Source organism: Notothenia rossii (genome assembly GCF_949606895.1).
Source record: "Notothenia rossii genome assembly, chromosome: 6".
Taxonomy (NCBI): Eukaryota; Metazoa; Chordata; class Actinopteri; order Perciformes; family Nototheniidae; genus Notothenia; species Notothenia rossii.
The window spans coordinates 20,018,478-20,046,417 of NC_136909.1; the positions used below are offsets into that span (position 1 = coordinate 20,018,478).

At 43.2% G+C, this 27,940-nt stretch overlaps 1 protein-coding gene across 1 annotated transcript; it reads right to left on the bottom strand.

Moving 5' to 3' along the window:
- Nucleotides 1-78: 78 nt before the first annotated feature.
- LOC307043721 (bone morphogenetic protein receptor type-1B-like) lies at nucleotides 79-27,838 on the bottom strand. The gene is made up of 11 exons (XM_079688445.1): nucleotides 27,688-27,838; nucleotides 6,657-6,816; nucleotides 6,448-6,550; nucleotides 6,080-6,185; nucleotides 5,133-5,229; nucleotides 4,658-4,796; nucleotides 4,050-4,242; nucleotides 2,904-3,201; nucleotides 2,041-2,216; nucleotides 1,751-1,881; nucleotides 79-1,662 (listed from the first exon to the last, which is right to left on the bottom strand). The coding sequence occupies exons 1-11, from the start codon at nucleotides 27,785-27,787 to the stop codon at nucleotides 1,537-1,539; spliced, it is 1,629 nt and encodes a 542-aa protein (XP_079544571.1). The 5' UTR covers nucleotides 27,788-27,838; the 3' UTR covers nucleotides 79-1,536.
- Between the last annotated feature and the right edge of the window lie 102 nt (nucleotides 27,839-27,940).

A 27,940-nucleotide genomic window follows, 5' to 3' on the forward strand; every position in this document is an offset into this window, starting at 1 on the left:
CTTAACAGTAAGAGGCACCTGCGAGATTAGTTAGTATGCTCCTCATTCAGCCACCACAAACTGTGAATCAGCCATGTCCATGAGTGAAACACTTTATTGGGGGAATGTTCAACCTTTTTACTGAATTAGAAACACCACTTTCTCTCACAGACAAGTAGGTACATATTAAATAAGGCACACAATCCAAGAGGAAAGAGAGTGTATAACACAACACATCAATCAACAATTACAAAGAATCCCACGATTTTAGAAGCCAAAGATATTGAAAACAAACAAAAAGACTACTCATTGACCTGAAGGAAAGTTTATCAAGGATTTTACAAATGGACTAAAAAGAATTACAACGATTGGATGTGGCAGCAGACAACCTAAGAATGTGCTTACTGTGATGATGAAAGGTTTCCACATTTACCTTCAGAAATATTTCATACTGAGGCAGTAAGGCTTTTTAATCTTCCTAATACTTGACTGCTACCATGTGAGAATTTGAATGAAAAACGACTTGTTGAACCCCTAAACTAACACAGGCACAATTACACACATTTAAAATAGATCACTACATCAGAGAAGTCATCAATACAGTTAGTGTACAACAATTTCTGATTGCCTTGGCAGACCTTCCTTCCTGAAATTGCTGCCGAGCACCTATGGGTGGCACCGTTCTGCTTCATTGGCATTACTACTGCAAAGCCCCCTTTCCTAAAGCAGGGCAAGGGAACACAGGCATGTAGAGCCTCTATCCAGAATTTATTTGGACATCTCAACTTTATTTTTTCACAAAGAAGAGTTTGAGTTTTACATGAAAAACAAGCTGTTGCATTTTTGAAATCCCATTATAATTAAAAAATACAGGTTTACCTTTTCTTCAGTGTCTGAACACCTTACAGCGTAAACAAAACTTTTAAAGCCTCAACAAACACTTGTTCTGCCACATAGTGTCAGTCATTGCAACCTAAAGCAACTCAAGAGTGACACAAGTGTTCAATCCAATTGGAACATAAAGGCAGTAGTGGGTCGACTGTTTAGAAAGGAGGTGTCATGCTGCAATAAGCCTAATGCTTTATCAATGGGACCTTCATCTACAGGTAGGCTAGCTTTCACAGAAAGCATTGATATAGTATTCCACTCACTAGTCAGTAGCGTGTCGGCATATCTCTGCAGCTACAGTGCCAAGTTAAACTTACATTTATTTTCTCCAGGGCTTTTGGAGCATGTGAACAAGAAACTGGATTTAGAGTCCTTAAACTAGTCTGAAATGAAAATGACTCATCTTTTCTGATCGACAGAACAGGGTCGGACGGATTGTTTTTAATGAGTTTCACTTTGAGTTTACCACCGTAATCCTGTTATACATTCTTTCAAAGGGGGACCTGGACTCTCGTGTTCTGTGGATCTGGACTCGAAGTGTGTGATCCTGCGATTTCCAAGTGGTGATCATGCTTCCTGTTCCTCCACCTTTTCCAAGGATAGTGCATCCTGGACCAGAGCCAGTGTGACAGTAAGAGCCTGTGTAAACACACACCTGGAAGGGCCTGCTCACAGCTTGATGTCCGGCGATTCTGACATCTTGGCAAGTGTCTTTTTTACCCGTAGGGCTGTGAGGCGGGAGCCCGGGGTGTGGTCCCAGCATTCTGTCATCAGCTTTCCCATCTGTCTCAAACACTGAGGAGACACAGATAGTGTTAGGAAGGTCATTAGTTTGTGTGTGTATGATAGCATGTATGAGTTGTACTATTTAGATGTATTTTACCTCATCGCTGGTCCACCGATTAGGAAATGATGGTCGTAGTCTTTTGATGCAGACCACCTCTCTCATGTCTTCATATGAAGGGTCTGTAGACACCAACTCATGGTATGGCAACTGGTACTCTTCAAGGATCCCTACAACCATTAATATGCAGTTGAAATACACTCTGGTCATGTGTCAAGATATCAAACTCCATAGAGCATAGCCATCCCAAACAGTACAACATTGTTGGCATTTAAAAAAGTTGTTTGTGTCCAAAAAGATAAAAGTATGTACATAAAATGTATATTTACCTCCTGAGACACAACGCCGTGCGATCTCCCAGAGAATCAGCCCGAAGCTGTACATGTCAGCCATGATGTACGACTGAAAGTGAGTTCTGTTCAGAGTCTCATCCAGGACCTCCGGAGGCATGTAGCGCTTTGTGCCCACTCTGGTGTTGGGAGGGATGTCGACCTCATTGGTGTCACTGCAGAGATCAAAGTAACATTTTTAGATTAAAGATGAATGAACTATGCACATTACTGAATCCTCTGAAATAATGGACGTTCAAAGTACTCTGATTCATGAACATTGTCAGCCCCCTACCAAAGCTTAAAGGTGACCTATCATGCAAATGGCACTTTTGTACGTCCTTCATACATGAATATGTGTCCCCGGTGTTCCAGGGAACTCACCAAGTGTCAGAAAACACAACCCTCTCTATTTTCCTCCATACCCAAATCTCTTAAAAAGGAGCTGCAACGGATCTGATACAGACTGATCCAGATTTGAACACTTCTATGACGTCACAGAAGTGGCGCTACGGCAATTGGGTCAACTCCACCAATCAGGAGGAGACAGTCACGGACATTGCCGTTCAAAAGCGCTGGAGACGCTGTTGTACATATGCCAGGCCTGTAGATGGTGCTGTTCTCACAGAATCAGCCCATGCAAAGACAGTGTTAAATTGAGCGAAATGAGGAATGGCTAAAATGCATGATCTGTTTGGTATTTTGAAAAAGAAAAAGTATACATAAGACTTGTATAGGTATGGTCCTACACTATATTATTCAAATATAGCATGATAGGTCCACTTTAACATTCAGCAGAATGAGGATTTGAGACATATATTGAAAATATACCTAACAACAACAAATTTGACTGACTGACTCACCTGATAAGCTTGACTGCCAGTCCCAGGTCAGCTATACAGCAGGTCCCATTTGTTTTGACTAGTATGTTCTTGCTCTTTAGATCCCTGTGGGCAATGGCAGGTTTGCCCTGGGTGCCAAAGATCTCAGTGTGGAGGTGACTGAGGCCAGACACAGAGGAGTAGGCCAGCCGCAGCATGGCTTTATTGTCGAGAGTGGTTGATTTGAGGTAGTCATACAAAGAGCCGTTTTCATGGTAGTCAGTGATTAGGTAGAGTTGGGTCCAGGAGCCAGTTCCTTTAATATCAGCAGCTATAAAACCTGAGAATGGAAAGAGAGTGAATAGAGGAGTCAGGGAGTGTGTCTTCACTGTAACATGTAGGTTTTAATAGGTTAGTTTCAATCCTAGAATTAAAGCAGAACCAGTTTGTGCAGCCAATACATTAATTCACTTTTGCTGAGAAAAATACTTTTATCATGTGAAATCAGTATATAGAGGTCATTTCAAGATTTAAAATGTAACTTTATTTTAGGACTTTAACATCTTAATCTTGACCATTTTCTTATTTAGTGAATTTGATGACTGTCGAATTAGAAAACAAAACATGCAGTATCGACTGTAGAAGCCAACATTATGCACAGCAGCTCCATAGAGTCTGTCTTCTAGTTTACTGGCAGGTGATCTTTTGCCCGACTTCTTAATTACTATGCATCTTGTAGTGTTTAATTATGCAATCTTTCCTTTGCAGTCTGTTGTTGTCTACATTATAATTTGTTGTGGTGTACGTTCTCTGGGCCATAATTGATTGTTTTTGGCAGTGAGTGCAGTGTGGTGCAGCAACGTTAACAATGGACAGTCCTACTTGCATTAGTAACCTATCAGTAAACCAACTCATCTATCCGACAGTCCACGATTAAGGATTGTTAGGATTGCTGCAACTATATAAGAAAGACTAAATTTATTATATTCCCCTTCAAATCCCCTGTAACTTTGTTGATTGAAATGGAGCACGAAGAGTATACGTTAGTTGGTTTTTAATACAAGAGAAACGTGTAAAGACAGACAGATAGGGAGGTTAATACTCCCAAAAGCAAACAAGGCCGATACAAGAGGGGAGCAATATTAGAAAAGGTACACATGAGAAAATAGAGAAAGAAGCCAGTCTTACCGAGGATGTTCTCATGTCTCATCAGAACAGTCTGGTAAATCTCAGTCTCTCTGAACCAACTGGCCTCCTCAGTGGTGAAGAAAACTTTAACGGCAACTTTCTCTGCCCTCCATCTGCCCATCCACACCTCTCCATACCTCCCCTTGCCTATCTGCTTCACCATCTGGATCTGCTTGGCTATCGTTCGCTGCACCTGAAGAGGAGAACAAATATATAGAATGGTTTGCTCAAGAGTGTAACTTCTAAGATTTTAAGATACGCTATTAAACTGATGTGTGATTTGCATTTTGTGTCAGGAAATGTAGCTCCTTAGATTTCAGAAAGAAAACCCTTAGATGTTTAGGTGCTCCCAAGCTAATGAGGGAATAGTGTTTTCAATGTTTGGCAGGTTCAAACTTTATATAAGAATATTTTTTAAGAAAATACTTAAATCTTATGGTATGTCTTATCAAATTACCATCATCATCTCCTCACATACTTCCTTAATGGTAAGACACGAGACAAAATGGAATCGAGTATATGGCAAGGTGCACTAGTGTGTACACACAAGGGACCCAGGGTGCATCGCTTTGATCCAACAGGTGTTAGGTGCAATTTGTGTATCTCACCAGCAGAGGGAGCCCTGAGCCAGAGCCAGAGCTCTGAGACTGCTTGATCAGCTCCCTCAAAGACTCTCCGGAGGGAATGTAGTTCTCGTCCTGCTCCAGAACAATATTGTACCAAGGACGAGCCCTCTGGCGCTTATACCTGTAAGAACACACAAGCATTCAGCATAACTTCAAGTGTCATGACATAATTTATGCCATGACATTTTAATTCGATTTTTATTATATATAATAACGTTTTTGACTTTTATTTAGTTTTAATGACATAGTTTACCATGTCTTAGGACATACTATTCTATGCCGTTTTGATTCATCTTTATGGCATGGTATACTCGTAATTTGTTGACATAACAGGAAGATTTTTGGTATTATTTATGACATATTTGCATTATAGTCGAAAGGTATTTATAAAGTTTTGCTGGAAACTGTAGCGAGAATAATTTTCATTTGTGTGCATTTGATGGTCACATGTTATTACCTGAAGTAGCAGAACACTATAATGAAGGCCAGTATGATGCTGCACACAGTGACTGAGACCAACAAGGCCATGTGGTTGATCTTCCCATCAACATAGACTGGAGAGGGGAGGATAGAGTTGGGAGAGGTTTTCGGGGTGGCAAGAAAAGAAAAGTGAGACGAAATGGAAGAGAGGGGCAGAAAAAAGATATGAAAAGACATCAAAACAATGTTAGATGGAGAAAAAACACTATCCCAAAACTGGAAATGTTTGGCTTGGAGTCCATTTCTGCCCTAGAAATGTCGGCTAAAAACTAACAAGGATCAAATCAAATTGTTTAAAATCCCCAAAACATGGAGAGGAAATAGAGAAAAGTATACGAAGAAATCAGTCATCCTTACAAGTCACTTGAAAGAACCGCTTTACAGTTAATCAAATACAAATCGTATTTCACTCATAAATTTTTCATTTTCTTCTGGCACACACTCTTTTCCCCTCAGGCCCCAGTCCGATGCGAGAGGAAGCCCTGAGCCTAGTCGATGAATTCTCTTCCTGATCCACTATGATAGGGTTTCAGATTGATGACTGCCCTCGCTGTCTGCTGGGGTTTGTGATTTCTCTGGGAATCTAGGCTTACTGTCTCTCAAATACACAATAAGACTCAGAAACTTGCACATGGAGTATAGTGTTGTGCACAGTAGACCTCGGTACTCCCTTAACACCCAGCTCCAGGACAGTTTGACAGTAACTCCCGTTGTCTCCCCCAATCAAGCTGTCTTTGTCTCTCTAAGCATGTCATGATATCTTTAATCTTGTGTGCCATAACACCATCAATCACAGTTCTTTGCTCTGTCTTTGTTTATTGTACACTGTCAATGCCACTTGCCAACTGGAGAAAATAGCTATTTTTTGTGTTTGATGGAAAAGAAAGAGTGGAGGGATGAAAGGAGAATGATAGATAGACTTACGAGGTGGTTTAAGTGGTGGCAGTGTAGGATGCAAGTTTTTATTGCAATAATCTCCGTCTGAACAGCACTCCATTGATCTCCTTATATTACGTCCGTTTCCCGTGTCCTGGAAGACAGAAATGTAATTATTTGACATCTCTTTTTCCTTTTTTATTAGTTATATATGTTCAGCTTTTTATTAAGTTATGGCTCAAACCATAAATTGAATTGTATTTTCTCTGTTTTGTGTCATAGTCAATTGAACATATTTTTATATAAAACAGGGTTGAATTAAGTTGTTAAGATAAGATATGAGATAAAGGACACTAAATAATGGGTGGAAAAAGAGAGCAGTTTTTTGTAGTGTGCTGCGACAGTCATCTACTCACCCCACACTGACCTGATCCGCTCAGCGTAAGACATCCTGCTCTGTTTTTCAATACCCCGTTATCCTCCTCCACCATGGTGAAACAGCAGCCATCCTTTCCTGTCCTGGAAAACAAGGACACTAATTAAAGCAACTACTTACAAATAACCACTAATAACGCAGATGCAAGTGTGTTACATTTGTTATGCATTTCTCCTCTTCTTACAGTACCTGCATGTGTTATTGGCTGAGGATGCAGGGCAGTAGTTATAACAGTGACACCACAGGAACCCCTCGGAGGACGAAGCAGGAGCTGTGCTGCCACTCGCCTCCTTCCCACTCTCCGATGCCTCCTTACTGGATGCTATTCTCGGCATGTCCAATATATTGCCTACAAAAATAGAACAAAATAGAAAATAAGAGGAATTAAGTTAAGAGACAAAAAAAACAAGTTGAAATCACAAGCATGAGTCATATATTTATGATATATTTTTTCAGATGAAAAATCACCAACACTGCCAGGCTCAGGGATCGCATTCGAAACATTTGGGCATGAAACAAGAGAGCATTTTTGCTAAAATAGAAACACATCAAAAAGTATTACTAGTAACACAGCCATACTGAGTTTCATTATGTGTGAAGTTTCATCAAGGGAATTTCTTTTAATGTTATTTTAAAGAAAAAGTGTTTATGTCATGAAGAGCTAGGAGGTTTATCATGTATTTAATATTCTGTGGAAAAGGCTGCAACATATTGGACGAAGTTGAGCCTGTGGAGAAGATTGGGCAGACTTCTTAAGGTGCGTTGCTTTAAAATACTCTACTTGATTTATTTAACACATGCTATGCAATAAGGCCGTCTGACCCCTCTATATCCTCGCTTTGCTCTGATGCAGGCCTGCTGTGACACTGCAAACCAGCCTGTCCTCCTACAAAAAACGACCATAGGCCGATTGTTCATGCCCCAGGTTACATGTTACAAGTTACAGGTTCATTATCACTCTCTACTCCACTCCCTAACACACACACAATGCAGGGTCAACGTCACAACTTGCCCACCCTCCCCCCGCCACAGGCCCGCACCCCGACCAGCATCACTGTGCAGCTCTGTGATTGGCAGAGAGACAGGGGATGCTTGAGTGACACACTCAGCACCCTATACAGGGTCGCTACACTACCCCCCTACTACAAAGTTCCTCGTATTTTAACAAATAAAACCTAGAACAAAAAAAACTGCAACTAAACACTGTTAGTTGAACTAGGAAGGTCTGGGTGGACTACCATCCCTTCCAGTGAGACCAGGGGGTGGTGTCTGCCTTCTCTGCAGTGGGGCTGGGGTCAGGGGGACAGGGGGTGCCGGTTCTGGTCCTGGCGGGGGAAAAAGGAAAGAAAGTGGGGGGAACTCAGTCAGTGACGGGGGGCCGCTGCTCCACTCGCCGGGGGACCTGGGTGGGGGTGTCGAGGGGGAAGCTGTGGACCCCGGTGTCCCTTGGGCATGTGGAGAAGCGACTCCTCTGTACGGGGCCAACCTGTCTCTGGCGAGCACAACTTTTCTCCCCTTGGGAGGCAGCTGCACCCTGTAGACAACGGGAAACTGTTGCAGCGGAGCATGGGAATGACCAGGGGGGCCCTTACGAGCCATACAAGGGTCACAGCGGCGACAGAAATCTTCGACATCCCTCCGGCACTGCCCCCAGTAGCAGCCCTGGCGAAGGCGGCGGAGAGACTTAGTGACGCCAAAGTGCCCAGAGCCTGCCATCCATGCATGGCCTTGAGTACAGCCTCTTGCAGACCATTCAGTACCACCACCTGCCATCTCTTCTCCCCGTTGCTGGCTCCTTCCACGCACGCTGTAGTACGCCCTGACACAGACGCAGAGCCTCAAGCTGAGACTACAGCCCCTTGGTTACTTTGTAAATGTAATCAGTTACTGATTACTGAAGACATGGCTCTGAAAGTAATCCTAATACAGTTACGTGTCTTAAAAAAGACACGTAATCAGATTACTTTTAGATTACTTTTCGATTACTTTCTTTTTCCATCACAGATGGCTATGTTTTGGTAGGCCTACAGGAGACACAAAAAGCAAAAGGAAACGTCTTTTTACTGTTTTAATGGCTTATCAATAGCACAACTGAAACATAACATTTGAAACGATGTAACAACATAATAAACTTTTTGGGGATGCAGCTTGGAGTGTGAGGAGTGAGGGACACGGCTTAGAACAGGTGTGTCACATTCTGTCCTGCCAGTGTTGGCAGACACACTCGATTTAAACGCAGACTTTTGTTCCTCCAGGTTTCGTTGTTATTGTTTCACTGAGCGGACCCGCACATTTTTTTCAAACGCTCCCTTTTTTGGTCCATCTGCGACGGTCAGAGGTTTTGTGCGCTTTGATGATTCGGCTGTACCCTTTAGCAATGAATATTAAATGTTGTGAGGAAATCTTTCCACCAATAATTCCAATAAGTAATCCAAAATGTATTCACTTCAGATTTACGAAAGTAATTGTAATCAGATTACTCGTTTTTCAAATGTAACGCGAGCTGAATACAGTTAGGCCTACTTGATTTTTGTATTCTGATTACGTAACGCCGTTACATGTATTCCGTTACAACCCAACCCTGGCCTCGACCCACTGCAGTACAGGCTAGGTCTGCGTCCAGTTCTTGCTGTTGCTTCCACTCTGCCACGTCCACTGTCTGGAGCTCCCGGCAAATAACCTCTTCAACTTGTCGAGCTGCAGCACAGACGATGTCCTCCTCCAGCAGCTCCTTTTCACAGGTCTCTCTCCTCTCCAGGGGCGGATCTAGACAAATATTCATGGGGTGGCAAGAGGGTGGCAGGAGAATTTGAGGGGTGGCATCCCCTGGCAGAAGTATATGCTGATTTAATCGCAGTCATATCAATCAATGTTAACTTGGAAAGCCACAATATATATATTTTAACTCAATAACAATAGGTGAGATTATTGTGGCACATCAGTAAAGCCTTAAATATAAATATATAAGGTGGCACACGAAATTTAATGAATTTTAACTGAATGAGTTGGTTTAACTCTTAGACCAGCAGGGGTACCAAATATGCAGACTGCTGCAATAAATACATTAATTAACTGTCTCATCGATGTGTGTCTGTATGAATATGATAATATTAACAATCATATTATCCTATCAGCTGTCAATCACTGTTATGATTCACATCTTTAGTGTTATTATTAAATAAAATAAATAAACTCTCTCTGTTTTTTTTGTTTTTTTTTCATGTCCCTTTAGGGGCTCCGTACTAAGGTCATCATCTTAACAGTTTATTATTCTCATCTACTCATCCGTGAGCAAAGCATCAAGTTGGCATGCCTATAACAGCTGAATGTGGCGATTACCATCTTGATCAGCAAAACGCCTGACAAACTTATTAAGATTTAAAGCTATGGTGCGTTTTGATTCAATGCTGAGTACAGCCAAACTTGACAGGCTCTTCTTTGTCATAGTAGACCGCAAACAGTTGCGGCGCCAGATTATTTGTGTTGGGTAATCTATGGTAGGGCTAACCCATACAGTGGTGGGGCTCAAGTCAGTATTTGCAATGTAATTACATACAGGCCCCCCTTGACAGTGAAACGCCACGCGTGAGGTTTAGATTATTTCCCTGTCTCAATCCAAATTGAACTGTATGAAATAAAAAGGCACATTTGTCTTGTAGTAAATAAAAAGGGCAACCTGGAGCCAATCCTGCAATTTCCCCACCGGTGAAAGAGTTGAAAACCCAACCCCTGCAGGGGGGTCTGGGGGGATTCTCCCCCAGGAGATTTTTTGAAATACTAACCTCAAATACACATTCTGGTGCTCTCCTAAGAAGAAAAATATATATATATATATCACTACACGACGTATTTAAAAAAATGAATGTAATTTTTTTTTTTGTTACTTTGTTCTGAAAGCTGAACCTGCTGCTCCTCACAGAGAGGAGAGGGAAGAGGCTGTGTGAATTACTTTACATTGTGGATAAGGGTGGATAGCCCCTATTGTTCTGTGTGTCAAAATGAAAGACAGCCCACACACCTATCAATCATCAAACCGTGGGGTCTTATAGTTGTACCGATGTATATCGAGATGTACTACAGCAAAAGTATTCTCCGTCGGGACTTCCTGCAACAACACCACGCCGTTATCGTGATTCTGATTGGCCAGAAGACATTATCAAAGATGTTCTATTGAGAAGACGATCACTACGTGACAAAAGTTTTCAAAACCGTTTCTAGTCTTCGGTATTAACAGACAAGTGGCTACTGAAATCAATCTTAATAACTGCTGTCTGTGCAATTTACTCCGCGCGAGTTTGCAGACTTTATTTTGCTTACTTTAACATCATTTTTCATGGTGGGGCTAAGCCATTTATTGGTATGGCTGTAGCCTACCCCAGCCATACCCTGACCGCAAATACCTCATTCCTTCTGTCTACTTGTATCCGAAATGCTTCTCGTTTTGCGCTGTCCTCCCGTTCAAATGAAATCGCCGCAAATCATATTTCCAAGCTCGCGACCCGGGGGGGGGGAGGGGTTACAAGGCTCGCGTCTTGTGCTGCATTCACTTGCACTCGGACATTAGAGATTTTCTCTCATAAATGTCCGAAGAGCCACAACTTTTCTTTCAAAACAAAGCTGCCGAATGGGGTGGCAGCTGGGGTGGCAAGGCATTTTTCTGAGGTGGCAGCTGCCACCCCGTGCCACCCCGTAGAACCGCCACTGCTCCTCTCACAGTAGTGGCATCCGCCGGCAGCACACGGGCGGCGGTTTCTAGGTTCAATTTCTAGGGTACTCACGGCCGGGGTGTGCAGGGAGTCTCCCAGCAGGTTCAGCAGGGTTGTGGATATGGGTCATAGTGATCACTGGCGCCCCCGTGGAAACTCACTGTGCCTGCTTGAAGATCCAGGAGGCAACTACACGCCCTCAAAAAGTCCAAGCCCAGAATACACGGGTCCTGCACATCTGCTATCCACACCGGATGATGCACTTCAACTCCCCCCACCGACACAGTCAGCATGCCTTTTCCTTTCATAGGTGCCAGCTCTCCCGTGACTGTGCATAGACGCACCGCTGTCGGTTCTAAATGAGTCCCACTGGGCAAAACATCTGCTCTCACCAGGGTTACTGTCGAGCCTGTGTGCATCAATGCAGTGCAGGGCACCCCTTCCACAGTGACAGGGACATAACAGGAATCCCCACCACCAGCACGGCCCACCGCGACGACAGGCTCCAAGCATGTGCTTTCATCTTCTTCAGGAAGGAGTAGAGCCTGACTCCCCCGGCTGTGAAGTCGGACTCCTTCCTCAGATGTCTGTGTTGGTGGCAATAAGGCTGTGGCTTGGTTGGGGAGTTTTTGGGCCTGGCTCCGCATCTTCCCCTTTATGCGGGCCCTATGTCGTTTCCCTGGGCCCGGTGTGCCTTGGGGCAGTCTCTGGCCAAATATCCTGGCTGACCACACCCCCAGCAGACCCTGGTACTTGGCCTGCATGTTAGCTGCAGAAACACAGCCCTTATCAGTTCAGTCATTTCAGCCACCCATGCAGGCTTCTCCTCCTCTCTGCAGATCCTCACAGCCGGTGGTACCGGCCCTTCGCTGCTCCTAGCAGCTACACTCCACACATTCTCTCTCTCCACAGCCATCTCCAAGGCCGCCTGCAAGGACTGTGGATGCTGCAGCTGTACCTCGACCCTCAAGTCCGCAGGGAGGAGGGCCCTGATGAATTGATCCCATGCCAGCTCACTCTGCACTCCAGGTGGCATGTGTGCATACGCCCGCCGCGTCAGGCTTTCCACGTCGTTAGCCAACGCCTGCAGCGTCTCCCCAGACTTCCTACAGCGGTTACTTAATTAATTCCGGAGCATCTCTGGCGGGAAACACTGTCCAAACCGCCTCTTCAAAGCCCCTGCTAACGCTTCATAGCTGTGTCGGTCCTCAGGGCTAAGTAGTAGCAGGCATGAAAGAGCTGTGAGGCACAAAGCTAACTGTCGCGCTTTAGTCTCTATTGACCACCCCCCGGCATGTGCTAGCAGTACAAATTGGGCATGAAAAGCCTCCCAGTCTGACCTACCTGCCCATAAAGCAGGGTCAACGTTACAACTTCCCCACCCTCCCCCCTCTGCTCCCCCAACCACAGGCCCGCACCCCGACCAGCATCACTGTGCAGCTCTGTGATTGGCAGAGAGACGGGGGATGCTTGAGTGACACACTCAGCACCCTATACAGGGTCGCTACAGTATGTTGTTTCTTACACGACCACTAGAGGTGCTCTAGTGGTCGTGTAAGAAACAACATGCTCCCTACCCGTTCATTGCAAACGCTCCGGAGGGACGTTTATTCACAAATAACCCTCTCTGGAAAATCCTAAATTGTGGAATAGTTTGGCCATTAAAATGTTTTTTGATTTGATTTCTGGCGAGAACTGTATATTGTACTCTTAGAATCCACGTCCAGTCGATGTGTAGGATCTATAGTTTGATAGATATTACGAAGATGATTTGAGGTCTCGCCAGGATAATAGGCTTGTTTGAGACGCGTTGCAGCTCGCCTCGAAAGTAGACGAGAATAGCCGATCGCAGCCGGGGGAGATCTCAAAAAGCTTGCCTGAAGTCGGACAGCTCCGAGTCGGCTTCTTCTTCTTCTTCTACTTATTCGCCTTCTTCTTCTTCTTCTCTCGGTTTTTTGGCGGATTGCAAACCACTTTAAGGTGCATAACGCCACCTCCGGAGTCGGCTTGACTCGGTTTGCATTCATAAAGAATGCACAAATGTGTTTAATCGTTCATGTCAGATATGTACTAAATAAATACATTTGTTCCTGCTCAAGATTAGATTCAACTGTATTGTTATTGCACATATTACAGGTACTGAGACAACGAAATGCAGTTTAGCTTCCAACCAGGAGTGCAACAAGCAGTAAAGTGAAAAGTAATATACACAATCTACAGAATAAAATATAGAATGAATTGAATGATGAATAAACAGTGAGGGGTATGAATATACACAGCAGCCTGTGAGCAGTATGAACAGTGTGTATGAATATGCTAAGATATATAAAGTATGAAAACGGTAAGCAGTGCAAGTATAGTATAACATATATAGATATTAATTTAATGATGATAAACATTGTGGAACAATGATGAAAAATGTGAATGGAAGTGGCGACGTAAAACTGACACCAAACAACAACAAACTTTTGCCGAGCCAATTGGAGAGTTTCATCAGCAGCACGGGGTAAAAACCACCAATGAGCGCTCAGCTCGAGATACCAGCGAGTCGTTTCCCATCAAGCATTTCGCTTCCGCAGCCCGAGGAGAGGAACTGCGCCGCCTCGCCGCGCCTCGCTCTCAAGGCTGCGGGCGTCTTTGTTCCTCGAGATTTCAACGTCTCTTGTGAGCGAGCCTCCAGAGCAAGTCGGACAAAATGACTAACCATCATGCAACGCACGAGCAAGACGTTGATCGAAATTGCGCAGGTCTGCGCAGGTCTCGCGTGTCTCAAACAAGCCTAATGTGTATGCACTATGCAGCTTCCATGTAAAGTTAGCGTGGGTGAAAACAGTTTTTCCGGTCTCAAAGTTTTCATAATAAAACCGGATATATTCCCCTCACTGTCAAATGATTACACAGTGATATCTGCATTACTCATCCACTAAAAAACATCAGTTTATCCTTGTTGATTACACAATATTGATTGGTTTAAATTGTGTACAATGCTTTTGTGTTTTTAACCTTCGATTCAGAGAAACAAATAGTTTTTTCGGAGTTTAAACACTACACTACCCAGAATCCCCTGCTATCGTTTGGGACTACAACATCCGCCTTGCTTTACAAACCCCGTGATTAGTCATCAAGCCCTGTGATTGGATGTTGGAGTGGCAGTGGGACAAGGTTACGCTGAGCGTCAAACAGCTCTATGAAATGGAATGGAACCACGGCAGACTTTCCAAAACTGGAATTGGACGGGTCCAGCCCCCCCCCCCCTCCCCCCCCCCAATAACTACACATGCTGGCTGTTGTGTGTTTCACAACATGTTTTATGGCACATCTCTTTATAAGACGTTTTCGTATTTCCCCTATTTAGAGGCAATGAACGTCCACTCTCGGGAGACGTCCGACAGTGGTGCGGTTACCCAAAGTGACAGACCTAATTTTACCCCTATTTAGAGGCAATGGACGTCCACTCTCGGGAGACAGACCTCCAGCATGTGTCCCTGAAATGGGGACTCAGGTTATTTCACACATCCAGGACAGAGACCGGGGAAATCACCTCTCTGTGGCCCCTCCAAGACCCCCAAAGGACGGACTAATGACCTCCAGCATGTGTCCCTGACATGGGCACCTCCATAACCTTGCACACCGTGAGTCCCCGGGCCCCCGGATTTAATCACTCCCCCACGGACTAAACCCAGATGATCACACCCTACAGAACCTCATGCCCCTTTTAACCCTAAAAGGGGGGTGGATTTTGCGGTGCTTTACCGTCCGCCCATCGGCATCCATATTCGGCCTTATTCACGGCACCACCACCCCTTCTGTGGAGGATATTCTCATGCTCCTGGTAACCCTTTAAATAGTCTGATACTACCAGGGCTCATCACTGCACTTTACAAGCCATAAATAATGTTTAAATGGTCGGGAAAAGTGTTTTTAAACGTAATAATAAAAAAAACATCAAATATAATAAATCAAAGACAAAGTGCTTACTCTATTGTTTTCAAAATAATAGTCCATTATGAAATATATGCTAAAAGCAACCTAACTAGCAAACAACTTGTTTTAGTGGTACCTCCTGTGTTGGCTGGCTAGTGTCACTAAGTGAACATTTAGCAATTCGCTAACATTGTGTTCATTGTGTGGAGAGAGAGAGAGCCTTACCTTTGAATAACACATTGGAATAGATGGACACCTATATATGTGCGAAAAATGTTCAGGGTTGTTATGCAGTGTCAGTCAAAACGTTTGATGTTTTACAAAACATCAAAGAACTCTAGGGATAAACGCCAAATGCAACCTAATGGACTGAAGCATAAAGATACAGATACGCAAATTGCTACACACCAAGCATTTTCACGTGTGGCACAAATGTCTCTGTCTCTATTGATTTACTTCACGGTCACTGATATCTTATGTGTTGATGTGATACACTTGTTTTTTCTTACATTATTGATTTGTATTCACCAAAAGCTTCCACGACCACTTTGACTTCAGGTGCCCCTAGATTCCACCGGGCCCTTATGCGGCGCGTTACGGGAGCGTTACGGCTGCGCCGCGGTGCTGACGGCGATCGCAGCCACTCTAGTCAATGGGTGCTTTTCCACCACACACGGCGCGTTACGGCTCAGAAGCGTCCCAGAAGCGTCCCAGAAGCGTCCCAGAAGCACCTCGGCGCAGGGCTCCTCTAAAATTAGGATGAATCCTATTTTTGACGCGGCGCAGCCGTAACGTAAGGTTGGGCAGGCAGGAAGTGGAACGGTCAGAGCATATAGCATTCACACACACACAAACTAATTTTGCAGATCCTATCCCTCCGTCTTTCAAGTAGGAGGAGGAATGTACATTACATATAGAATAATTATGATGATGAATGCATTTTTTTACCACTAAAATACAGCAGCACATCTTTGATTCATGTCGTTTATAACTGGGATATTACAATTATTATTAACTTTGTCTGTACAAAGTAGCCTGTCCAGGAAATATGCCCAAATCAACAAAAACTGCGAGCCGGCAGGCAAGACGCTCCGCTTCTGAAATGCTTCTGAAACGCGCCCGGTAGGGTATGACGCCGGAGGAGGACGGACCAAAACCGCGGCGCTGCCGTAACGCGCCGCAGACGGACCCGGTGGAATCTAGGCTGCGCCGCGTCAAAAATAGGATTCATCCTAATTTTAGAGGAACCCTGCGCCGAGGCTCTTCTGGGACGCTTCTGGGACGCTTCTGAGCCGTGTGGTGAAATAGCACCCATTGACTAGAGTGGCCGCGACGTGAGCATCGCGGCGCAGCTGTAACGCGCCCGTAACGCGCCCGTAACGCGCCCGTAACGCGCCCGTAACGCGCCCGTAACGCGCCGCAGACGGACCCGGTGGAATCTAGGTATCCGGCTCAAGGAAAAGGGCTGTCTTTTGGATAAGGTGGTTGTTCTCATCATCTCTTTCATGTTGAGAATTAATTTCACCACTGAGGACGTGTGTGCATTATTAAAATTAAAACGTTATGTAAAGTGGTCCATCCTAATCTTATCGGACACATCAAACACATTAACTGTAGCTTCATAATATGCTGATTACTAGTTTTTTTGCAAAAGGAAAACTTTCACGACAAAATCAACTTTAGCAGACACTTTTAAACGAGCATAGACATTCGTCATCCAGCACTGCCCTTTCTACATGTCTCTCTTGTACAAACTGATAATTTGTTGACAATACTGCAAGAGAGGGACGGTGGGGTTTAAAGGGGTCACATTAACAAATGACCGTTTTTAGAGAAAGGGAGCGAGGAAGGGTAGGAGGGGGAGAAGAAAGGAGGATTAACAAACGAGAAGTGACAGAGCTGCAGGGAACTTGTGGGCAGTTTAGCAGCACAGAGGGGACGGAGCAGAGGCCACTGGCCTTTTCCACCCTTTCTCTCACTCCCCCTCCCTCCCATCACTTACTCCATCCTGCTCCTGAATACTCACTCACTTTGTGTCTCACTCCATGCCCCTTTTCTGCTTTGTCCTTTATCTTTTTTAATTCGCCCCTCTGCATATCTCCCTTTTCCTCTACTAGTGAAATCGACACACATTGTTTTCACATCTTTTTTTCTCCTCCATCTTATTCCCAAATCTCCCAAACTATCTTCTTAAACCCCACCTCCTTTTCTCTTCTCATCGTCCACTTCCTTTGCCCTCTCCTCCCTGCGTGAGTCCACTGGATAGTCATGTGAGGTGCTGCTGTGCTGTTGACAAAACACAAAGCCTTTCACATCCATCCTGCACCTGGGATCCCTGGCTACACAATGTGTGTGTGTGTGTGTGTGTGTGTATGTGTGTGTGTGTGTGTGTGTGTGTGTGTGTGTGTGTGTGTGTGTGTGTGTGTGTGTGTGTGTGTGTGTGTGTGTGTGTGTGTGTGTGTGTGTGTGTGTGTGTGTGTGTGTGTGTGTGTGAGAGAGAGACAGTGGGAAAGAGATAAAAAAGGAGAGAAAGAAAAAAGGAATGCCCACTGCCGAGCAGAATGTTTTATGTATTAATTCTCCTTGCACTGAATGTAAAAGGTGAGGTGTCTAACACAAAACGTATTTGATTATCTGATTTAAAGCCAACAACAGATTACAGAAATGTTCTTGATTCTCGTTATTCTTTGAAAAAACTAAATAGTACAGCGACAGTTGATCCTGGGGTGATGGTTTTTACAATCTGTCTGCAGAGAAGACCAAGGTCAAATATTCTGCTGTTTTAGAAAACAAGAAGGCGCCGACCTTGCATGTTATCCAAAGCTTTTCTTCAAGAAAGAAGAGTGCCTCCATGGAGGTGATAATTATATTTGAAAAATCACATAGATTTTGACCAAGAGGAAAAGTGCGTACTTTAAAAACGACTACAGAGAGATAAGGCCTCCTTTTATAATGTATTATTAGATGGTTTGAGAGGCCATTGGTAATGCAATTAAAGGCATAGTAGGGTAAACTTGAGGTCTTCTATATATTTCCCCTGTGGTCTCGTCTTGGCCGTAAGGTGCAACTCTTAAAACGAGCACTGACCAATGGGGCTCCAGTCCAAACCTCACTAAGTACCACCAACGTCAAAAGAGGCAGAAAGTCAAACTACTAGTGCTCTGAAACTGGCCAAATGTTTAGGCACTTCACTGACACTATAATTGTTTCAAGCTCTTTCACTAAAATGGCCTTTCAGATGCCAGTGTGAGCTTTCAGGTCTCCCTAATAGGCTTTTTCAGGCTTGATGGCAGGATATAGGGGCCACTGTAAACACACAATTAACAACCGTGGCCCCACAAACCTCCAAAAGCTAAAAGGCTTCTCTCCAACAGATGCACCTTTGTAAAAACCTGAATGCAGAAAGAAAGGAAGAAGACAGATATGTAGATAGACAGAGGGGATATAAGTGAAGGAGTGGGATAACATGAGATGGAAAGATGAAGATAGGAGAATAAAGAGGAAGATAGGCAGATAAAAATATGCGGAGAAACAGAGATAGAGAACATATTCATTAGTTATCCTGGCCATGTCAATCAAGGCCTACCAGAAAAAAACCTTTGAGCAAACCCATGTAAACACAACCCCCCCCCCCCCCCCTCCTTTCCACTTAAGACAAACTCATTTGACAACACGGCTCCCTTCCTGCCCCCTTCTTTCCTCTAAGTAGTAGTTCATCTTGCTGGTGTTTGACAGGCACGTTGGTACAGAGAAAGATACATGGAAGGTGAAAGGTTTTGGCTCCGACTCTCTCTCTAGACTTCCATGTACTTTCAGCGCTGGTCTTATCTCCATGTTCTTCTTCCTGTCAATGCTGAGATGCGCCGAGCCATCCCACATGTACAGGAATGTCTTAATGAATCCTGCTTTGTGATCTGGAAGCTGGATGCTGGGAAGTGAAGGTCAACTCTTTTGCTGTTTTGACTGAACTTACTTTGAAATTCAAATATGTTCTGCCTTCGAGTCCTGTGACAAAGCTCTCTCTTTTACTACTTTATTACTATTCTAATAATATTGGAGGAAAAGGATCAGACAGATTCTCTTACACTTCTATTCCTGCCAAAGTCGGATTAAGAGGTTGCACTAATTGACACGGTTATCAAAGCAAGAAAACATCCAGGGTTTCGTAGTCTCTGGCTCATAGAGAAAATAAGAAGTTATCCCTCCATCGTCTTTTTCATTTACAACGTTCAAAAGATGCAGTATATCTTTAAAACAGACATATTAAAACATCATGTGTCTTTCTTCTCCCACATTTTAACATCTCTTTATTAATTCACTCACCTAAAACTAAAAGCTGGTTCAAGCTCAAGTAGACATATAACAACTGAATCTGCTTGATTGTTATGAACTACTTATTTAATCAATCAAAAAAGCAATCCTCCTTTTGTAAAGCAGTCCTTTCAGAAGAACAAAGTTAAAACTAGAGAATGCTATTCCTGAAGAAATTGCTGGTGGGAATGCTTTATGCTTAAAAGCTGACGCTGAATTGCTATGCTGAAATGTAATGTGTAAGAAGAAAGTTAAGAATTTAGATTGAAATGATACATGGGGGCTTGAATGTGTGATGAGAGAGGAAAAGAAAGTAAAAAGGCTTGGAAAAGCAGCAAAATATTTGAACTGCAAACATTTGAACTAACTTGATGGTGAATGAAACTGTCGCCATGCCAACGGCACTTGATGACATCCCATAATACGCTTAGATGCGTTGATGGCTGTATCGTTACCAAACCTGTGAAGTTTTGGGCCGTTTGGAGCATTTTCACTGAAGTTATGAGAAAACCGTGTTTCATGGAGAACCTTGGTTACCATGGCAACGGCATTTGAAGAAATCTCAAAACTATCACGTAGATGTCAGGTAGCTTTAAGGCTGAGGAGCAGAGCGCTCCACCATCAGTTTGATACATTGACTCAGCTTTCACGCCTTCTGCTTCTCTTTTCTCAAAACTGCATTTCCTGCTAGAAATGTCTGAGTCAGTGTTCATCAAGTATTATAGTTTTGTCAATGACTTCTTGAGAGCTAAGAACCCCCTCTATAAACTAAACTGAGTGCTTTTTAAGATGATGAGAAGCATCCATTTCACCGTGGGCGAAGGTCAATGCTAATCAGGCATGCAAACCAGAAACAACATCATCTTTATCAAGCAGGTGTTAAGTGACAGAGAGGGAGAAAAGATGAGGCACACAGATTTTTACAAATACTTTTTTGCAAACTTAAAACAGTGTTTTACATAAAAACGAAATCTGAAAATCTGATAATTCTGCAGAGAGTAACAGAGTCTCATTAGCGGACAGTGACAAAAGCAAAGCAACTGGCAAAGCATTGACTGTGAAAACTGATACAGAGGTGCTTATTTCCACCAAGGACAATGAAATGTAAGCTATCACGCTCACTCCTCACCTCCCAGAACTCACATTGAAGATTGCAGCCTGGCATAGAAGGAAGGACTGTATGTGTGTGTGAGTGTGTGCACATTCCCAATGCTCTCATTTCTCCTTGAAAATAATGAACATATTGTACTTTATTTGATTGAGACAACGTCATGGACATGCTGCAAGGCAAACTGTGACCTTGATGCAGACACAACACCATAGCTGTCTACTGCCTGTCTAAAGACCTGTAATGACTCCAGTTCACCTGTGGCTATAGGACCAGGAAACATAAGCTGACCAAGTCTAGACTCCCATTCACCCTACCAACCATCCATGTGCAGTTTAGGCTGGGAGAGCGGGAAGAAACAGTGGGAAGACAGCCAGGGAGAGACAGAGAAGGATCAGATAAGGATCAGATAATCCTGATAAATAAAATCCTCTCTGTCCACCTGCTCCATCTTAAATTTTCATACAGTTTTCAAAACAAACATTTGCCCTTTAAGGCACAGTCGAATCGATTGCCAGGACAATCAATCAACCTTGTGTCAACCAATGAATAAAGGCTGTTGCTAACCCCGACCTCATGGCAAAATGCTATTTCTATAAAGTTTTAACTATTTAAGAACTGCTAAAGTAAACCTGTTTTAACTGTTAGGAGCATCTAGAGCAGGCGTCGACAACCCCTGGCACGCGTGCCAGCATTGGCACGCGGCACCGTAACCAATGGCACACTAGGAATACGTGGAATAAGTGTGCAAAATATTTAAATTAATTTTCGGATCCTGAACGCGAGACCGCCGCCAGAGCTCGTCTCCCCGTTACCTGCAGAAGGAAGCCATGCACGCAACGCAGCCCCGCTCTCTTTATCTCCAGTTGACTTTCTGCCGCTTTCCTCCGTGGTGCAGTGCTGATCGTTTCACCACGGAGGAAAGCACTTCACTAATGCAGTACCCATAAGGAGCTGTACAAATGACGCAGTTTTTGCGTGGCTGTGTTTATTTGGTTGAAAGCCCAGTGGTGATCTGCTCATCTCTCATCGAAATAATATGCTACAAAGGGGCGGACTGGCCATCTGTGTGTTGAACTTTCCCGTCGGCTCCCAGACTGTAGTCGAGGAGGGCAGAAGCAACAAGCTTCAGGTTCAATAACCCACTTTAGCTTAAATGACTGGAGAGAGGCGAGCTCTTCTTGGGAGGACGTTGCATTTATTTAGCTGTTCTTCTGTTTCACAAAATACATCACAGACCTCTGTTTTTCTGCTTTCCCGTTTCACTTCCAGAAACATACAAACGTTCCCTCACTGTCGCTCTACCATTCACAAACACACATGCACAAGCCGCACCCCTCTCTCTCTCTCTTAAAGGGACAGCGATCTCATCTCACTCTGCATGACCCTAATATCATAACTTGTGTGTTCTGGAGAATCACAGAACGGATTATCGTCCTTATTATTATGCCGTTTAAACCAATTAAATGTGTTTGTTAAATTCGGCATCAAGTTGCGCTGACAGGTCCACACACTGCTTCCCCGCAGCGAGGCTCCCCCGCCCTCCTGCTGATAGTTGACGAGCGTCAAGCTCCTCAACCCCCATTTTTTAAATGGCACTTCATATCAAAAAGGTTGCCGACCCCTGATCTAGAGAGTGATACAAAAATGAAATACCTAAGCCGATCACTTCTTTCAAAATTTGGATTTTTCTTTTCCCGCTGAGACCAAGCTTGGTTCTCATCCGCAAAGACAATGATGCACTATCATCTGGACATTTTTAAGACTCTATTATCCAGCGAAATGCAACACATGACAATATTAATTTTAAGTATCAATTAACACATCCTAATAGAGGTGGAGCAGCTTTTCAGTTATGTGAAAATATAGGGTTAAGAATGAATAAATATGTGCCCAGATAAACACATTTGTGTCTTTGGTGAGTATTTAAGTCAGATCTTTTGAATGATAGGAGCGCTACATTTCTTTTACTAGTCTACAATGGCCAATTAATGTTAAACTGTTATTTATATCAACTAAAACATTACATATCCCAACTCCTCACACTAAAACTGCACTTATGGAGATGTATTATATGTCCCTTATGCAGCACTTGCAGCAATACAATTTGTGAAAGATAGAAAGTGGGGGGAAACAAATGTGCATTTTCTAATAAAATATGAAGTCAATATTCATTTATATTTAAAGTTTCAATAGAAAAGGCTTTATAGCAGTTTAACACAACCAAGAACAAAACTTGGTACAGCTCCAACTTGTTGTCAGATTTCACATATGTCTTCCTCTTGGGCAGCTGTGGCTGCAGCTTCTTGCACAGAGCAGCCAGTATGACCACGACTCTCAAACACTCTGGCAATTTTTACGTTTGTGTTCCTGTGTACTCATGTGTGCAGTGCAAATGCTTTAATATCCACGGTATTCAAAAAGTAATTCCTTTAAAGGCTCGGTTAAAAAGGTTAACACAGTAACTGCAAGCAAAGGGAGTAAATGAGAACTGGTAACACAGCATGGACTCCATAGGAAAGCCGACTCAGACTGTGACAATGACAGGAAAGATGAACGAGAAAGAGGGGGTGATGTCCAGCCAGAGGTCGCAGCATGGCCTCAGAACATAGCACACTCAGGCCGTTTCTCAATCGCGAGGATGCTTGCTTGGTAGCATATGTCTTCCGAGTCACTTCCTTCAGAAGCTAGGCAAGAATCCTTAATGGCATTCGGAAAACGAAGAGTTGAACAGGCTTGCAAGTGTGCAGGTGTGCGTCATATGAGAGGCCCCACCTTACATTTTCCGCCACAGATTTGGGGAAATTGGTCCGTGCGCAAAGCATTGTGGGGATTTGAAGGACGCGAAGTCTACCCATGTGTAGCCTCGAAATTACCCCCAAACCAAGGACACGGCCTCGGTGGAATTCTAAGTATGCTGGAGATTGGAACAGTCCTTCGGAAGCACTCGATGACGTAGTATCCTTGAAATATTTGCTTGGAAGCAAGTTTCCTCGCGATTGAGAAACGGCCTTAGTATGAGGTATGAGACTCTGCTGGCTTAACTTCAGGGCTCCAGCTGAAACAATCTCCAATGACTTTAAATAGACCAACAATAAAGACAGTAACAAAAAATAGGCACGGACGCTATCACTCTTCAGAAATAAGAGTCCAAACCTGAACATAACAGGACACACTGCTGTTTAAATTCCTCCAATGATTTGCATTAATCAGGATCATCTATAGAGCCTCTTTGCCATAGCTAAACCAATGCTATCTCTCCCTCTCTTAGAAACAGACAAAGACATGTTAGTCCCCTGCTTCAGCTGTGTCTTAAGAAGTCAGGGCCAGACCGGTAATCTGACTGGTATAGAATTTACTGAATCTGTATCCATTACAGGATGTAAAACCCCTCAGTCCCAAACCCTCCTCACCTCCCTTACCTTCCACCTTTTAGAGGTCATTTCAAGATCACTTTTTTTCCTCTCAAACACACAACATAGGACCTTTTCAAATATCACATAACAGGGACTTATATTTATGTCATGCTTTGTCTCTGAGCCCTTATATCCTTAACTCCTGAGTCCTGCCCCACATTAGCCTTCTGGGTCCCGCATTGTTAAGCCTCCCCCACTCAGGGACCCCCGGTTTATGGCCCCAGCTGTGTTGAAGAAAAGATTTCAGAATGAATATGAAAAAAGGATGAATCTAAGTTGGAGGTTTACCTCAGGACACCAATAAATAGTTTTCAACCAACAGTCAACAACAGCTGTGTTTCAGTTTCATAGCCAGCATATCTGTAGTTCTGATGAGGTATCTGTTTGCAGCAAGGGAACTCAACACATCCTGCCAGGAAGCTTTAAGGCTGAGGAGCAGAGCGCTCCACCTTCAGTTTGATACATTGACTCAGCTTTCACGCCTTCTGCTTCTCTTTTCTCAAAACTGCATTTCCTGCTAGAAATGTCTGAGTCAGTGTTCCTCAAGTATTATAGTTTTGTCAATGACTTATTGAGAGCTAAGAACCCCCTCTATAAACTAAACTGAGTGCTTTTTAAGATGATGAGAAGCATCCATTTCACTGTGGGCGAAGGTCAATGCTAATCAGGCATGCAAACCAGAAACAACATCATCTTTATCAAGCAGGTGTTAAGTGACAGAGAGGGAGAAAATATGAGGCACACAGATTTTTACAAATACTTTTTTGCAAACTTAAAACAGTGTTTTACATAAAAAAGAAATCTGAAAATCTGAAAATTCTGAAATTCTGCAGAGAGTAACAGAGTTTCATTAGCGGACAGTGACAAAAGCAAAGCAACTGGCAAAGCATTGACTGTGAAAACTGATACAGAGGTGCTTATTTCCACCAAGGACAATGAAATGTAAGCTATCACGCTCACTCCTCACCTCCCAGAACTCACATTGAAGATTGCATCCTGGCATAGAAGGAAGGTCACAGAGACTGTATGTGTGTGTGAGTTTGTGCACATTCCCAATGCTCTCATTTCTCCTTGAAAATAATGAACACATTGTACTTTGTTTGATTGAGACAACGTCATGGACATGCTGCAAGGCAAACTGTGACCTTGATGCAGACACAACACCATAGCTGTCTACTGCCTGTCTAAAGACCTGTAATGACTCCAGTTCACCTGTGGCTATAGGACCAGGAAACATTAGCTGACCAAGTCTAGACTCCCATTCACCCTACCAACCATCCATCTGCAGTTTAGGCTGGGAGAGCGGGAAGAAACAGTGGGAGAGGCAGAGAAAATAAGGATCAGATAATCCTGATAAATAAAATCCTCTCTGTCCACCTGCTCCATCTTATATTTTCATACAGTTTTCAAAACAAACATTTGCCCTTTAAGGCACAGTTGAATCGGTTGCCAGGACAATCAATCAACCTTGTGTCAATCAATGAATAAAGGCTGTTGCTAACCCCGACCTCAGGGCAAAATGCTATTTCTATAAAGTTTTAACTATTTAAGAACTGCTAAAGTAAACCTGTTTTAACTGTTAGGAGCATCTAGAGAGTGATACAAAAATGAAATACCTAAGCCGATCACTTCTTTCAAAATCTGGATTTTTCTTTTTCCGCTGAGACCAAGCTTGGTGCTCATCCACAAAGACAATGATGCACTATCATCTGGACCTTTTTAAGACTGTATTATCCAGCGAAATGCAACACATGACAATATTAATTTTAAGTATGAATTAACACATCCTAATAGAGGTGGAGCAGCTTTTCAGTTATGTGAAAATATAGGGTTAAGAATGAATAAATATGTGCTCAGATAAAGACATTTGTGTCTTTGGTGAGTATTTAAGTCAGATCTTTTGAATAATAGGAGCGCTACATTTCTTTTACTTGTCTACAATGGCCAATTAATGTTAAACTGTTATTTATATCAACTAAAACATTCCATATCCCAACTCCTCACACTAAAACTGCACTTGTGGAGATGTATTATATGTCCCTTATGCAGCACTTGCAGCAATACAATTTGTGAAAGATAGAAAGTGGGGGGAAACAAATGTGCATTTTCTAATAAAATATGAAGTCAATATTCATTTATATTTAAAGTTTCAATAGAAAAGGCTTTTTAGCAGTTTAACACAACCAAGAACAAAACTTGGTACAGCTCCAACTTGTTGTCAGATTTCACATATGTCTTCCTCTTGGGCAGCTGTGGCTGCAGCTTCTTGCACAGAGCAGCCAGTATGACCACGACTCTCAAACACTCGGGCAATTTTTACGTTTGTGTTCCTGAGTACTCATGTGGGCAGTGCAAATGCTTTAATATCCACGGTATTAAAAAAGTAATTCCTTTAAAGGCTCGGTTAAAAAGGTTAACACAGTAACTGCAAGCAAAGGGAGTAAATGAGAACTGGTAACACAGCATGGACTCCATAAGAAAGCCGACTCAGACTGTGACAATGACAGGAAAGATGGACGAGAAAGAGGGGGTGACGTCCAGCCAGAGGTCGCAGCATGGCCTCAGAACATGGCACACTTAGTATGAGGTTTGAGACTCTGCTGGCTTAACTTCAGGGCTCCAGCTGAAACAATCTCCAATGACTTTAAATAGACCAACAATAAAGACAGTAACAAAAAATAGGCACGGACGCTATCACTCTTCAGAAATAAGAGTCCAAACCTGAACATAACAGGACACTATACTGTTTCAATTCCTCCAATGATTTTTATTAATCAGGATCATCTATAGAGCCTCTGTGCCATAGTTAAACCAATGCTGGAAATACAACAGAGATGCAGTGTCAAACCTTAATGACACACATCACGGCACTAAACATAACAGACTATTAAATCTGACACTCTCTTACTCCAACACCTCGCCAATCACACTCCAGATACCAAACATGGTCACAGACAAGCGGCTGATGCGACTGACGGAAATAATGTCGCTCCATGACAATATATTTCTCTATCTGTTTGAAGGATAAAGCAAATACACAGAAAGATATGAAACCTATTGTCCCAGCAATATATAAAACTTTACGTTCAAAAAACGTTTGAAATTGAAAGTGATAAAAAAAATCAATAATCAATTGTCACACTCCAACCTACAATTTAACTCAATGTAGTTTTCTATGGTCAGTAGAAAAACCTCTTGACTAACCATATCAATAAGATGTCTGTTATGACATGATAGCGTTTTTGAAAATGCTTCTAGTCTCAAATTCTTTATTATCAAGACACTGAACCCTTTCATTTGACTATTGGAAAATTAAATAAAAAATATTGTATCTCAGCTGTGCCTTTTTTGAGCTGATAAAATCCTGATGGAGACATGTTACACTTTAACAAAACATTTCCTTGATGCAAAACAACCACATGTCTTATGATCAGGATCATGGCTACATCAGTTGCTACATTTTGGAGCTGATTCCTTAAACTGAAACTTCAAGACACTGCAGAGCAAAGTTTGAAATGGAAACTTTTTGAAGCACCATACATGTTTCCACAAAATATAAGTACAATTCTACATGTGAGAAAAAACAACCATACTGTTTTCAGTAAGTAGACGAAGAACTGACTAAATAAGAACGTTTAGGTGAAAAAGGAAATCTCACACATTTTTGATGAGTTGCATCAGAGCAACTTCAGAGCAAAGCTAAGTAAAAACAGCCACTATGTTGAGGAGTACAGAGAGGCTTTGCAGTTACTCACCCTGTGCTTGTGCGTGAAGAGAGAACAGTCCAAGCAACAGCAGAGGACTCCGGCTCCAGAGAAAGAGACAGCGCTTCGGCCTTTGTCCCTGCACTGGCATGGTAGAGTCTGCCACTGCGCTCCTCTCTTCTCCTCTCTTCAATACACTCCACACGGCAGGGTCCGCAGTTCACACACTGCCTCTCCCTCGGATTGTGTATGTGCCAGGGAGCAGGGCCGTTTCTAGCTTTTTGGAGGCCCTATGCAAGATGCT

What these genes read in the sequence shown, in the direction of transcription:
- LOC307043721 (XM_079688445.1), bottom strand. Translation starts at nt 27,787, where the DNA reads ATGCCAGTGCAGGGACAAAGGCCGAAGCGCTGTCTCTTTCTCTGGAGC. An exon ending in CTGGCAGTCAAGCTTATCAG is followed by an intron (nt 2,217 to 2,903) that starts GTGAGTCAGTCA and finishes TGATCTCTGCAG; the next exon opens with TGACACCAATGAGGTCGACA. An exon ending in ACGGCGTTGTGTCTCAGGAG is followed by an intron (nt 1,882 to 2,040) that starts GTAAATATACAT and finishes TAATGGTTGTAG; the next exon opens with GGATCCTTGAAGAGTACCAG.